We start from the raw sequence: 12,890 nt of genomic DNA on the forward strand, positions 1-12,890 counted from the left end.
GTAGTTTTGTTTTATCATCTATTGTATACTATAACTTTTCTTCCATCATAATATATTTTCAGTTTTTCATAACTCTATAGCTCACATAGTGGAGCACATAAACCTAGTCTATCTAGCCCATGTAAATGGTTACTATTGTATATTCTTGGTTCAAAAAGTTGCCATCATCCTTTCTTGGACGTACGTGATATATATGATGATACAACATTTGATTTCAAAAAAGTTGCGTTCTTTTCATGGACGGATATTTTAATCAAACAAATGTCGGGTGTACTTAGACTTCGGACATCTTAAGGTGTTTGACGTTTATGCATGAAAAAGAGATTCTTAAATGTCGTGTCATGGTCAATTTAGTCCTCCACCCAGTGAAAGCAGGAGTGAGAAAAATAGGAAATGTTTATCCTTCCCTTGTTTATATTATCTTAGTTGGACGTGAAGCTGAATATGAATCCACTACTCCAAGATGATCTCACAAACTCACGGCTCACAAGGGTTCAAGTTGGCTTTTCCTGATGATTTGTTAGATGATTATTAATTTAGTCCTTAAATACCATTGGGCTTCATTTTTTAATCCGTTTGTCATGGAAGTTCAAGGATGTTTGATTTGATGTCCTAACTTCAAGCCCAATCGAAAGTTGTTGGGTCAGCTTCCGCCTGAAATCTATCCACGCTTTAAATGGAGTTGGCAAAATGTTCTTGTCCAAATATATAACAACAACTACTGCAGAAAGATATGCATCACCTTCCCCGAGAATGAATTCTTTGTTCAAAAATTAGGAATCTATCATAGAGTAGAGATCCAGAATATAAAAACAGTGATAGCATTTTAATATAAATCAATCTTTGAATTTAATCTTAATCTCATTCAAAAACTTTAGATATACATATCCCATGAAAGGTGAACACTGTTCTGATCTCTTAATCTCACGCGTTTAGGTTGCGTTTGTGATGTTTAAAATCACAGCGTTGGGGACTATAGTCCTAAAACTTGACACATTGTACAGCAAAAAGAGTCTGTTAGTCTAACAGGCGTTCAATATCCATTGGGCACTCGTAAAAATACATTTTCAGTGTCATATTTTTAAAAATATTAGATTAATTAGGGAAAGTAAATTAATATAAGGAATGGTGGGTAAGATTAAATAGAAAAAGTGCATAAATGTAAGAAATAATTGTTAGTTTTAGAGAATATCCTCGAGCTTATGTATATTTTGTTTTATTTCATAGCATTAGACCTTTTCCCTAACATAGAATTGTTGTTTGATCCATATTGGTGAACCTTCTCTCCTATAAAAGATTAAAAGGGGATCATCTGCTGTGTCTCAGTTACATTTCACATTCGAGTAAATTGGTATAGAAGAATAATGGCAACAATAAATCAAATATTCTTGTTCATAGGGATATTGGTGAGCCTTGTTCTTGCTGCACATGCGGATTGTGGCTCTCCCACTTGCTACACTCTGTTTAACCGTAAGTGTTTGTAAACAATTACATGAAATTCATCATTAAAGCTAAAATGCAGAAGGAAAGTTTAACCTTTTAATTTTTTTTTAAACTCCATGTGACCTATATCTATCAGGTTTTCTTACATTACTACAAGTAGGCATGTCAATGGGTAGGGTCTGGGTTGGATCTCTTTGATCCAATTCTAGATCCATTTAATTTAGTTAAACCCAGACTCAGATCTAGATCCTTGTAGATCTGAAAAAGTAAATCCATGTCCAAACTCTCATTGATTTAGGTATCCAATGGGTATCCATGGATATTTTCTGAACACACTAAAGTAAAAATGTATAAAAAAATGTATAGAGTTCATATATAATATAAATACCATCCAATTTTTGTTTTCAAATAATAAAAATAACATTCAATAAGTTGAATGCAATATTATGAACTCAAAGAAAAAACTATTATTAACTACTTCTGTATATTTTCAAAAATTTAACTGCATTCACATCCAAAATTTTCATTTATTTGCCTTTACCTTTTCTCCTTTTCCTGAAAAAGTTTGCATCAATTACAATGACAACTACAATTAGTTTTTAAAAAAGAAAACAATAATAACATATATAAATATTCAACATTATTAAAAAAATGTAATTTTGTGGAACTAATTAGTGTTTTATTAGGTTAAGAACGTATCATTTAATCTAACAGTCATGAAATCTTACATTAAATGACCATAGAATATTAGATTATTTTATAAACTTACTAATATATATTATTTAATTAAATATACATGAGTTTGGATAGGGTCTGATATGAGTTTGGATTTAGATATGGATTTTAGAAACCCAGATTCTACCCAGACCCATGACTCTCTCACAGGGTTTGGGTCTGATAGAATCTGAATTTGAAAAATTAAATCTAAACCCTACCAAAATGTATTGGATATGGGTATAACTCGACCCATGGACATGCCTAATTACAAGCTTGACCTCCTTTGATTATTTCACCTAATTATTCATTTTGATTTGAATAATCAGTGCTTTTTGATGTTCTCGCTTACTTTTACATCTAAATTTTTATTTTTACATAGTTAAAAAAACACATTTTTAGAATTTATCAAAGAGTAGTTTTAGCTGATTCTGATTAATTCCCTGTAATCACTTCCTATAATCAACTTATCTAAAATGTACAACAGAAAAGAACAAGCCCTACGTTCGAAAACATGAGATTAAGAAACCTGAAATGATCAAAACGAAATTTGTTTTTGCAGCTTCAGCGTGTTGTGGGTATGACGCCCCAACTGGTCTGATTGCTTCTGCTAGTCCTGAAAAATGGGAAAATCGTGCTGCCTGTGGCAAAAGATATCGCATAACTTGCACTACTGGAACCAATCTAGGCGTGCCAGAGCCATGCAGTGGTCAGTAAGAGTGTTGAAGTTACAGTACAGTAGTTGATTTCTGTCCTGGTTGTCCAGCCACATTTGATCTCAGTCCAGATGCATTTGCCGTCATTGCAGCTGTTGATGAGGGGCGTACCCTGATTGAATACGATCAGTAAGTCCATTTACAGTAGAGGTGGCAAAATGGGCGGATGGGCGGGATTTGCTTGGATTTGAGATGAAACCGAGTCATATGGGTTTGGGCCCAACCTTATCCATATGTGTTTTGGGACTAACTTGGGCGGGATTACTTTGGGATGGGTTTAGATTGATCCCGCCCAATACCCAAATCTATTTTCTACATATTTTTTTCCTTTAATTCATTTTTTATTTTTTATATAACTTTAATATTTTTTATTTATTAAATTTCTTTTAGTTTTATTAAATAAACATACAAGTGCTTTATATTCAGGATTTCCACCAAAATTTGGATTAACAAATAAAGGAAAAGATAGATATACAGCCATATTCCAACATATATTAAGATGGCCAAGGCACTTAGGGTGTTGAATATTTATCCTCATCATTGTCCAAGGATGACAGGGCTAAACTGACTGAAATGTTGGAAATTCTTGTGGATAATGATTAGGAAGACTGCTAGATTATATTCGCTAGTATGACTATAAAAATTGTTAAAGATAATTTTTGAATCTAAGACTCTGTTTGGATTGGCTATTTTTTCAAAAAATAAAATTTTCAAATACAATGTTACAGTAATATACAATAACTCAAAAAACATCCCATCCACATTAGTATATCAAATATTTAAAAAAAAATTATAGTAAAATTTTTTCATAGACACTGTTACAATAAAATATTTCAAAAATACCCCCAAAAACAGCTAATCCAAACGGAGCCCTTGCTATTTGAGCCCAATGGGTACCCAAGTATTTTCCAAAATTTCCCATCAATTAATGAGTATAATTGGGATTTGTCCCATTTTAAACCCAATATCAAATTCCAATACCCAACCCGCCCAAAGTCCCCATGGGCATGGGTAACCCATTGGGACTTGGGACAAATTGCCACCTCTAATTTACAGTTATTAATTTTATGTGGATTAGATTACGGAATTATAATCTCGTTTATCCCCTTCATTCTTCATCTTTGTTTTGCTAATTGCAGAGTTTGAAACCTCCTACAAGCATCAAATGATGAGGATCGAAGTCAGAAGTCGATGATCATATGTCGAAGATTCAACAAAAGTAGTATAAGATCAACTACATGGAAACTGGGAACTTCTTTTATTCTGTGTGGCAGCATTTTTTTTTTCTTTTTTAATGCTCTTTTGCAGTATTGAATTCTTTTTTTCCCACACGATACAGTTATTTGTGTGGGGAAAAAAATTCCAATAGTGACATCATGGAGGTAGATAGGGTTGATATCATCTGGGAGTCGAGGTTGGCTGCCTAATTATGGTATTGAGAAACTGGGTCTCCGACGGCGCAAGGAGATAAATATTATTCAATAAATGCTACACCATGTCCAGGAGGAAATTGAGGAAAGTAGTCCAAGGTTGCCACAGGCAGATATTTCCCCCTTTTTTTTCCTTCCCAGAAAAAGAAGCACACGACCTAAATTATTCTAATTCGAGAAAAATTTCTTTGTATATTTCATCTTCCTCAATTGCCTGTTTTTTTTTTTTTTGGGTTCTCGAAAGTTATGAAAATCAGAAACCAACAATTAACTCAAGAATCAAACATAAATAAAATAAAAACAATCGACACAGCAAATTGTCATTAGGGTTCTACATTTCCGTGATAGATTACCACTTACTTGGGATTTCTGTTGTACAATAGGCGATTACTTCTCTTAATTGAGCACTGGAAATGGGATAATACCGTGCATTAGACGCTTAAGTCCTTAAAAATTTTGGTCCCTCTTAGCTGTAGCCTGGCCAGAAAGAAATTCTTAGTCCTTTGGTATTTAAGAAACTTAAGCAATGGATGGAAGATACTTTTAACATGTTAATTATCTACATCAGATTAATATTTTTTTTAGTTTTTCCTTATAAAAGCAAAATACCTTGGAAGTAACAAGAATTTGACATAGACGCTTACTCGTTTATCAAGTGAATCTAACAAAATTATACTGGTTAATGACTTGAGGTCCCTTAACTATTTGCTCAGTGTCACTCTAGCCCCCAAGTTTTAGTGGTAACTCTATGTTTAGACCTTCAATCTTGAAGGGGAAAAAAAATAGGAAATCCATATACAAGAAAATTAGATTGTTGTCTATTATGGGCTTCATTTTAACGTTTTTCTTTCTTAATTAGAGTAGCTAATATGTCTGTTCTATTTTTCTCCTCACAAACTTGGAGTGGAACCATGTTGAAAAAATCAGATACTATTGCTCAAAAAATAAAAAATACGACAATTAAGAGGGTTTGTTCACCACAGTAATAGTAAACCAAAAGTTCAGGGACCATTTGGAGTCCCTAACCAAAATTTTATAGACTTAGGCCACAGCCAATCCTTTGCAACGTTTCATCTATAAAAGGTACAAACCTCGCCTGGTTTGCTCATCAACCTAAAACTCAAAGAGTGAATTGTTTCAATTTATATGATGCTTTTCGGAGAGGAGAGAATGGGAGCCACAATGCGAGTTGTTATGATGATTGGGATGGTGGCAAGTCTTGTTTCCATTGCTCATGCAGCTACGGGAACGGCCACTTTCTACACACCACCTTATGTTCGTAAGTTTTCTGTAAACTGCTCTATATGTTCATTATTCATAGCCAAAGATCTAGCAATGCTGAAGAGAATACGTTTCGTAGCCAACGAAGTTCTAGCTATTCTCAGGAGATGGATTACTTCAAATAACTGTGCAAGTCACTTGCAATTTTATAGAAAGATTTCACTAAACATTTGCAAGCTCAGAACGTTGAAAACGGAAGCAACTGTAATATATCCTCAGCTGTTACGAGTCATGGAAGCATTCCATTGGCATTGCTGCATTTGTTATCTGCCTTATTAAAGCATGACCTTAATCCACATGACCTATGTTAAATCTCGTTCATCGCTTCTTTCTTAAACCAGCCTCTTCTTGCTATGGCTACCAAAACAATGGGGTGATGATTGCTGCTGCAAGTGACACAATATGGAACAATAGGAAAGCTTGTGGGAAAACGTGCACTGTTAGATGCACGGGACCGACAAGCCAGGGGATCCCACAGCCATGCAGGGGTAGTGTTGTGGTTAAAATTGTTGATTACTGTCCTCCCGGTTGTGCTGGAACCATTGATCTCTCCAAAGAAGCATTTTCCAAAATTGCAAATCCAGATGCTGGAAAAGTTAAAATCGAATATAACTGGTAAGCCTCTTATATATCTTGGCAAAATTTCTCTTCAGATAACCATGCAGTATTTTTTTTTTTTAATAATACATATCTTTATTATTATTTTTTTGACTTTTTCAGCGTTTAAACTTTTGATTGGAATCAGAAAGCTCCCAGAAGTCCAATAAATGATGTTTAGAAATAAGTAGCTTCTCTGTGGGATTTTATATGGTACAAGATTTATGTATGAGCTACTACTGAGTAGCATATATGTGTCAAAATATAATAACCAGCAAAAAGCTGTCGAAGCTGTTTGGTGCATTATATAAACCAGGCAATATTATTCCCTTCTCCTACAAATTGTATGCGTTAGTAACATAAAGAGATAGTAAATTCTTTCTATCTGCCTATCTAGAATTGCAGCAAGAAAGGAGAATTCAACTCATCTTCTTAAAGTAGGAGCCAGACTTTCACCTGACTTCATCTTAAATCAAAGGGATGGTGATAAAACAATTTTTTTTTTTAAAAAAAAAAGGGAAAAGAGCAAAGTCAGGGAGGAAGATGTGTTTGATTTGATATCCTGTTCGTGGCTGCTATACCGTAACTCTATAAGGCCAAATTGTCCAATTTCCATGTCTCTTCTCAAGTCCTACAGTACTTGTTCTCACTTTGACTGTAAAAGGAAGATAGTGTAGATTGGTGAATCAAATAAATTAAATTAATTTCAGTAGAGTAGATTGGTTCAATGGTTTGGTGCTGCTTGTTAAATGTACAAAGAAAAAACAGTACAAATTAACAGATTGAAAATATCCACAAAAGCATCAAGGGTATAGAACTTTGACCAATCACATAAATTAATTGCAGTTGAATTGGCACCAACAGATATTTCCCCTTCAATCATCCCAGAGCGGCCTTTTTTTGACAAAAATTACGTACGTCGACAATTAATGTTGATGAAAATAATTAATGCTGGTCGACGCCCAAATCACAATTGACGAAACTCATCCATGATTTAATTCATTATCATATATATATATATATATATAGCAATGACCTTCTCATAAGCACAACTTAATATCATCAGCAAAATTAAGCTGAAGCAACACAACGGAACAAACAATCAAACTTTATGACAGATTTTTCATACACAACTATTATTAAAGACTTTGTTATAGCTTTTAAGGTTATGCAACAGAAGGGGCTTGGTTCATTATTTCCGGGTCAGTGCGTTAACCTGAAACTTGTTCTCGAGCATTTTTTTTTTTAAATCTTTTCCTTGCATTCCATTGACGGGTCTCATCCCCCTTTACAGTTTTCCATGAAAATTACGGACATATATACTATACAGCTTGAAATGATAATTACTCCTATTAAATATCTTTAATTATTGTCATGTATAAAAAATAATTTACTAAATTGATAAGGACATGGAGTGATTAAAAAAGTCACTAATAATCAAGTTTACGGGCAAGGATTAGATATGAAATCTGGCAGCAAAGATTAATAGCAATTTAATTTGTCAAAGTAAAAGTATACGGCACAAATTAGGAATTTCAAAATTTTGGGGTCGGCTACCTCTGTCACACCTTTTTTTTTTTTTTTTTTTTAAATTTTCTCGTACACTCCTACTAGATATGCCCATCATAAATGCTTGTCATTCGATGTAAAATACTTTTAAAAAGTGTCCAAAAATCTAAAAAGATTGTGTGAATATCAGTTTTCAAAATAAAAATAAATAATCAACTCAGACGATCTCATAATAAACTCTGATCGATTACTTTTTTATCTGTCAATTATCATTTAATTGTTATTATTATTATTATTATTTAGTTCAAAACAGTCAACTATCATCATTCACCTCCTCGTCAAAATTGATCACCATTATCTACTCTTATATAGCAGACGAGATAGCTCAATTTAGCACATAGAGATATGGACAGAAAGATCAATGCCGTGCATGATGAGACACTAAAACCTGGGGAACAATCAAATATCTTGACCGTTTTGCACTTCTAATAACAACTTTTATGTTTGTACAGAAGAAATTTCTGCCTATGCGGATGGTCTAATTAATCTACATACTTCTGACTTCTAATAGCTTTTCTTGAATTAACAAAGTGGGAATGTGATAAGATCTGAGAAATAATGCAGTCTGAAAATTTGAAAGGTCAGCGACGCAATTCCATCTTTCTTTGGAAAAACAGTCACCTAATTGCCTAAATGGTGGAAAATTTGACACTAAGTTTATATATAATATAAACTTTACAAAAATACTACGACATGGTCCAGTTGTCATATCTTCTTCCCCTCGCTATAAAAGGCTGGTTCCCGTTCTGCGTGCAAAATTGAGCTCAAACTCAAAGTTTACTATTCGAATCATTTTGAGACAGAAGAAAATGGAAGCCAGGATGAGAGTTCTCATGATTATTATTGGCATGGTGGCAAGTTTAGCTTCTGTAGCTTATGCAATTCCGGGGACAGCCACTTTCTATACACCCCCCTACAGTCGTAAGTGTTTCTTTCGATTATTACTCAAAGCACAAGACTAGCGAATTTGAAAAGGGCAACATCTTTTCTCATTTTCATTTTCTATATGGGAATTTAACACTTTGGAAGATATACTATTGATTAGATATGATACACAAACGATCACATAGATATCCATCCATATGTTTATGTGCTTATATTGGCATGTATGAAACACGATAAATTAACACCCTTTTCCACAGTTGACTAAAAACCCTAGCTTAGAAAGGGGTTAATGAAATTATTTCCTGCATGTTTCCAAGAAATGAAAAGAAACAAAACTTCGTGTTTTCAATAAAGAACTTTTAATGTCACAACTGAAGGGAAAAATTGTGGATGATTTTTAAAAATGCTTAAAGATATAAAATAAAATTAGAAATGTAACTAGCCTATAAGCATGCAAGACAACTTTCATGAAATCTGCAGCCTGTGAAAGCTGCAAGATTGAAGCATGCATGACTTTAACCTGAAAACCCATCTCACATATATGAAATCTCTTCTCGTCATAAACCAGCAAATGCTTGCATTGGCGTCCGAGTCAATGGGACGTTGCCGTTGATAGCTGCTGCGAGTAACGTAATATGGGATAACGGGGCAGCTTGTGGAAGAAACTATAGAGTTACTTGCACTGGAACTAATAGCGAAGGGATCGCACAACCTTGTAGGGGTAGTGTTGTGGTTCAAATAATTGATTACTGTCCTCCGGGTTGTCGAGCAACCTTTGATCTCTCTCAAGAAGCATTTGCTCTCATTGCCGATCCAAATGCTGGAAAAGTCAACATAGACTATGAACAGTAAGGGTTTTATCTTAGCAAATTTTCATTTTAATTTCAGCAATCTAATTTAATCAACTTTGTTGACTCGTATGTTGCAGGGTTTGAACTTTGAGGTGGATCATGTTTGAAGAGCCTTCAAAAGGCCAATAATTTGTATTTAGAGAAATAAGTAGCTAGCTACTTTCATATACTATAAAATTTATGCTTCAGATACTACTTTAGCATAAATATACCAAAATGTAAGATTACATTTAGTAAACAGGTTTGAAATTTTCTGGTGGCTTTGGGAAACCACAAAATGATACAATTCCTGTGATATTTAATTAAGGAGGACAAGAGGGTGGAATATGCATCAAATAAATTATTTATAAAGGAAGGATCACAATGCAACCAAGTCAAGATTATAAGAAGCAATCCAGGACGAGACCCTTATGTTCTGGAATGTATCTTTTACCATCTCCGATCCAAGCTCCCTTAGCGGGAAAAAGCTTGGAACACAATCCATTACTTCGAAGCTGGAATTTTCAACCCCAATGAGTGCATTGGTGTTTTAAGGAGAAACATCTCGAAAGAGTTTATCAAAAAGTTCAATATATAAGTCAAAAACTCAATTCTGATATAAAATCTTAAATTATTAGGTATTGGATCCTTAGGTACATATTAATCGTTCTTTCTTCATCTCTTGAATCAATATAAAATATAATTTTTTATTCATGAACCTAACACAATGTCAACGTCTTTCAATGTTTTTGTCCGATTATTGTTTTTACGGAAATAAAAGTCATCCCACATCAACAAGATTTATCCATCCTTGAAAATTTTGACAATGTGCACTACTTCATAGTAGCAACCAACTCGATCTATGTGGCTCTTGTCGATGACAATTTCTTTACTCCACGAATTCTTGATACCAAAATCCTTCATTATCCAAATAGAAACTTCAAAATCCAAACTATTATCGCACATGCTTAGGTAGTCTTTGTAGACTTCCAAGCTCGTTACATCGTCTTGTGATATAACACTACTACTAGAGTGTCTTAAGAGTATTCTCTTCTTGAGACTTTACAAAATTCTAGTTGGCTAACCACTTGAAAAAAATGTAAAGTCTTGCAAGAAGTTGACTATTCAGAGAACCCGAGTAAAATGAATATCATCATTAATTAGACACAAATTCAGGCGCGTCATACTCATACCAAGAGCAAAGTTTGGGCATAACGTGAGCTAATACTTGCCATTGTTTGTGCCCGTCAATATAACAAGTAGTGCTATAAGATATATTTTTACCAAAAAAAAAAAAAAAAAGGTGCTATAAGATATATCGGTAAAATATTTTTAAAAAATATCACAAAGAAAAAAGAAACTTCAAATATTACTCGAGCGAGCATACCAATTCTACTTTATTCATTTAACAATCTCGATCCCAAAGTTCTGAGAGAAAGAAAGCTTGAGGGCATATTCCATTACTCCTATGCAAGGGTAGCTTTCTTCGACATAGCCAACTCCATTCATCTGATCATAAGCGCATTTGCATTGGATGAAAGTCTTGGTTATAGTAATCTGGATAACGTGGTATGGTAGATTCAAGGAATTCTTTCCTTAAATTGGCTATGAGTTACAGGTTAAACTCAGAAAAGCAATTGAACAAGTTAGTCACCATTCAATCAAGTATATATTTTGGAGAACACCGCCAGCCCACCCACACCCCCCTCCCCCACAAAAAAAAAAGGGAAAACTTTCCTCTACTCGTTGTCATCTTCACAGCCAGTAACAACCTTTGAGATGTAGGTATATCAAAATTGATTGTGTGACTCATGATGATGGTCCCTTAGGGCTTGGCTTATTTGAAACTATTCTTCTTAGCATTTCCTCCACAGCTATATCAAACGCATCTTTGAGATTGCCAGTTCTTCCTCCAGAAAAGCTGTACGAAATCCTTGGAATCATGTTAATTACCGTGTTCCTCATCCTCTTGATAGCTTCTCCACTATATCCCTCCAATACTTTCCTTATCGAAGTCCCATTCCTTACCCGATTCCTGTGTATAAAAACCGAGAAAGACTTCAATTCACTGGACATAAACAACTCGTACTGACCCACAATCGTTTCTTTCCAGAAAAAACTGGTATCGAACCTGCCAGCATACAATCAAACGTGGACCTCCTCGTATGCGAGTCACCTCTGGGCTGCAAACAGAAGTCTGAGCTCAGAAATATTTCAAGAGCCGCTGTAGAGCTGTCCAAGCAAGCTGTCTTGGCACAATCTATAGCTTTGCAGGAATCAGATTCGTTGTAACAGTGATCCAGCAGCAAAGCCCTGAAGTCGTTCTTTATAGATCAACGCTTTCCCCCTACAAACGTGAAGAGGTTCGTCCGTTTTCTACCTCGCACAACTTCCTGCCATTGCTTAATTTCGGTCACGGTCCGGGGATGAAATCCGGTAGGATAGGGTACGGTAACTTCCATTGGATCCCCTAGGCTTCTTTCTATTGTGAAGCTGAACATTTTTCTCATCAAGGGCATGAGGAGGAAGCTTGTCCCCCAGGCTTGATCATCACGGACCCGTTTCAACTTTCAAGTCCCATGAAGTTCGACCCACAGTAAGGAAATGATCAGAACCGTTGGATCTCGTCCAATAATGCTGGTTCTTGATCCATTCGAGGAAAGTGTAGAAGGGTGCATCTCGTTCTTTGGCAGTGTAGCCACTGAATAAAATGTTGGAGGCCGCTAGTCCAGCATAAAATGGGACGTAGAATGCCTTAGCGGATTCCGGCTCCATGGTTCTACACTTGTAGTTGAGAATTCGACTGTGAAATATAAGTTCGCTCGCTAACATCTGGGTCCGGTACCAAGCACGAGCAAGCTCAGGCGGGACAATGCCGGCGAGAACGGTGGTGGCTTCCGGCCCAAATCCACCGTCGGACAGCGCCTCGCATTGGGATTTACGAGAGTCTATAATGCAGTTTTCCAGCAGTTTCTTGTTGAAAATTGGAGGAAGGTCGGCGTATACGTAAACCCTCCCGTATTCACATTGCGCTTGGTCAACAACATCAGGATGCTGATCAGGAGGAGGAGGAGCAAGCAGCTGTCGAGTAATCTGTTGTCGTTGCTGCTGCTGCGGATGGGTGGCTGAGGATAATTGGTCGTCTGCCGTCGTCGTCGTCGAAACTCTGGGAGCACGAGAGGTGGTAATAGTGAAGACTAGGACGATAAACCAATTTGGAAGAGCAAGATGAGAAGGGCCCAAGCAAATTGGGATGAGGGTTTGACAGAGGGAAGCATTGGGATATCCATAAATACTGTTAAGTTGGGATATGGATTTGGAAGAGGGAAGCATTGGGATCAATTAGTGTAGTGGGTGAGACCATTAGTGGAACAATGAGGCTCGAGATTGGTAGCTTCCGTTTTTTTTTTTTTTTAAATGATATG

General features: G+C 35.6%; 3 protein-coding genes across 3 annotated transcripts; 2 read left to right on the forward strand and 1 right to left on the reverse strand.

Annotated features, from left to right (window-relative positions):
- The first annotated feature begins 5,428 nt into the window (after positions 1-5,428).
- On the forward strand, positions 5,429-6,391 carry LOC113694674 (EG45-like domain containing protein). Its single transcript, XM_027213527.2, has 3 exons — positions 5,429-5,582; positions 5,926-6,199; positions 6,305-6,391. The coding sequence occupies exons 1-3, from the start codon at positions 5,450-5,452 to the stop codon at positions 6,309-6,311; spliced, it is 414 nt and encodes a 137-aa protein (XP_027069328.1). The 5' UTR covers positions 5,429-5,449; the 3' UTR covers positions 6,312-6,391.
- Positions 6,392-8,521: 2,130 nt separating this feature from the next.
- On the forward strand, positions 8,522-10,028 carry LOC113694964 (EG45-like domain containing protein). The gene is made up of 3 exons (XM_027213903.2): positions 8,522-8,671; positions 9,204-9,483; positions 9,564-10,028. Exons 1-3 carry the CDS (start codon positions 8,560-8,562, stop codon positions 9,568-9,570), a joined length of 399 nt encoding a protein of 132 aa, XP_027069704.1. The 5' UTR covers positions 8,522-8,559; the 3' UTR covers positions 9,571-10,028.
- Positions 10,029-11,274: 1,246 nt separating this feature from the next.
- Positions 11,275-12,798, reverse strand: LOC113696357 (xyloglucan galactosyltransferase XLT2-like). The gene is made up of 3 exons (XM_027215783.1): positions 12,024-12,798; positions 11,617-11,731; positions 11,275-11,500 (listed from the first exon to the last, which is right to left on the reverse strand). Exons 1-3 carry the CDS (start codon positions 12,796-12,798, stop codon positions 11,275-11,277), a joined length of 1,116 nt encoding a protein of 371 aa, XP_027071584.1.
- Between the last annotated feature and the right edge of the window lie 92 nt (positions 12,799-12,890).

This window comes from Coffea arabica, chromosome 6e, assembly GCF_036785885.1.
Source record: "Coffea arabica cultivar ET-39 chromosome 6e, Coffea Arabica ET-39 HiFi, whole genome shotgun sequence".
NCBI lineage: Eukaryota > Viridiplantae > Streptophyta > Magnoliopsida > Gentianales > Rubiaceae > Coffea > Coffea arabica.

Excerpts from the sequence above, each read along its gene's own strand:
- LOC113694674 (XM_027213527.2), top strand. The coding sequence starts at position 5,450 with ATGATGCTTTTCGGAGAGGAGAGAATGGGAGCCACAATGCGAGTTGTT. Across the intron at positions 5,583-5,925 it reads CTACACACCACCTTATGTTC|CCTCTTCTTGCTATGGCTAC; the intron begins GTAAGTTTTCTG and ends TTCTTAAACCAG.
- LOC113694964 (XM_027213903.2), top strand. The coding sequence starts at position 8,560 with ATGGAAGCCAGGATGAGAGTTCTCATGATTATTATTGGCATGGTGGCA. Across the intron at positions 8,672-9,203 it reads CTATACACCCCCCTACAGTC|CAAATGCTTGCATTGGCGTC; the intron begins GTAAGTGTTTCT and ends GTCATAAACCAG.
- LOC113696357 (XM_027215783.1), bottom strand. The coding sequence starts at position 12,798 with ATGCTTCCCTCTTCCAAATCCATATCCCAACTTAACAGTATTTATGGA. Across the intron at positions 11,732-12,023 it reads GGACTTGAAAGTTGAAACGG|CTATAGATTGTGCCAAGACA; the intron begins GTCCGTGATGAT and ends ATTCCTGCAAAG. Across the intron at positions 11,501-11,616 it reads TCGCATACGAGGAGGTCCAC|GAATCGGGTAAGGAATGGGA; the intron begins GTTTGATTGTAT and ends TTTTATACACAG.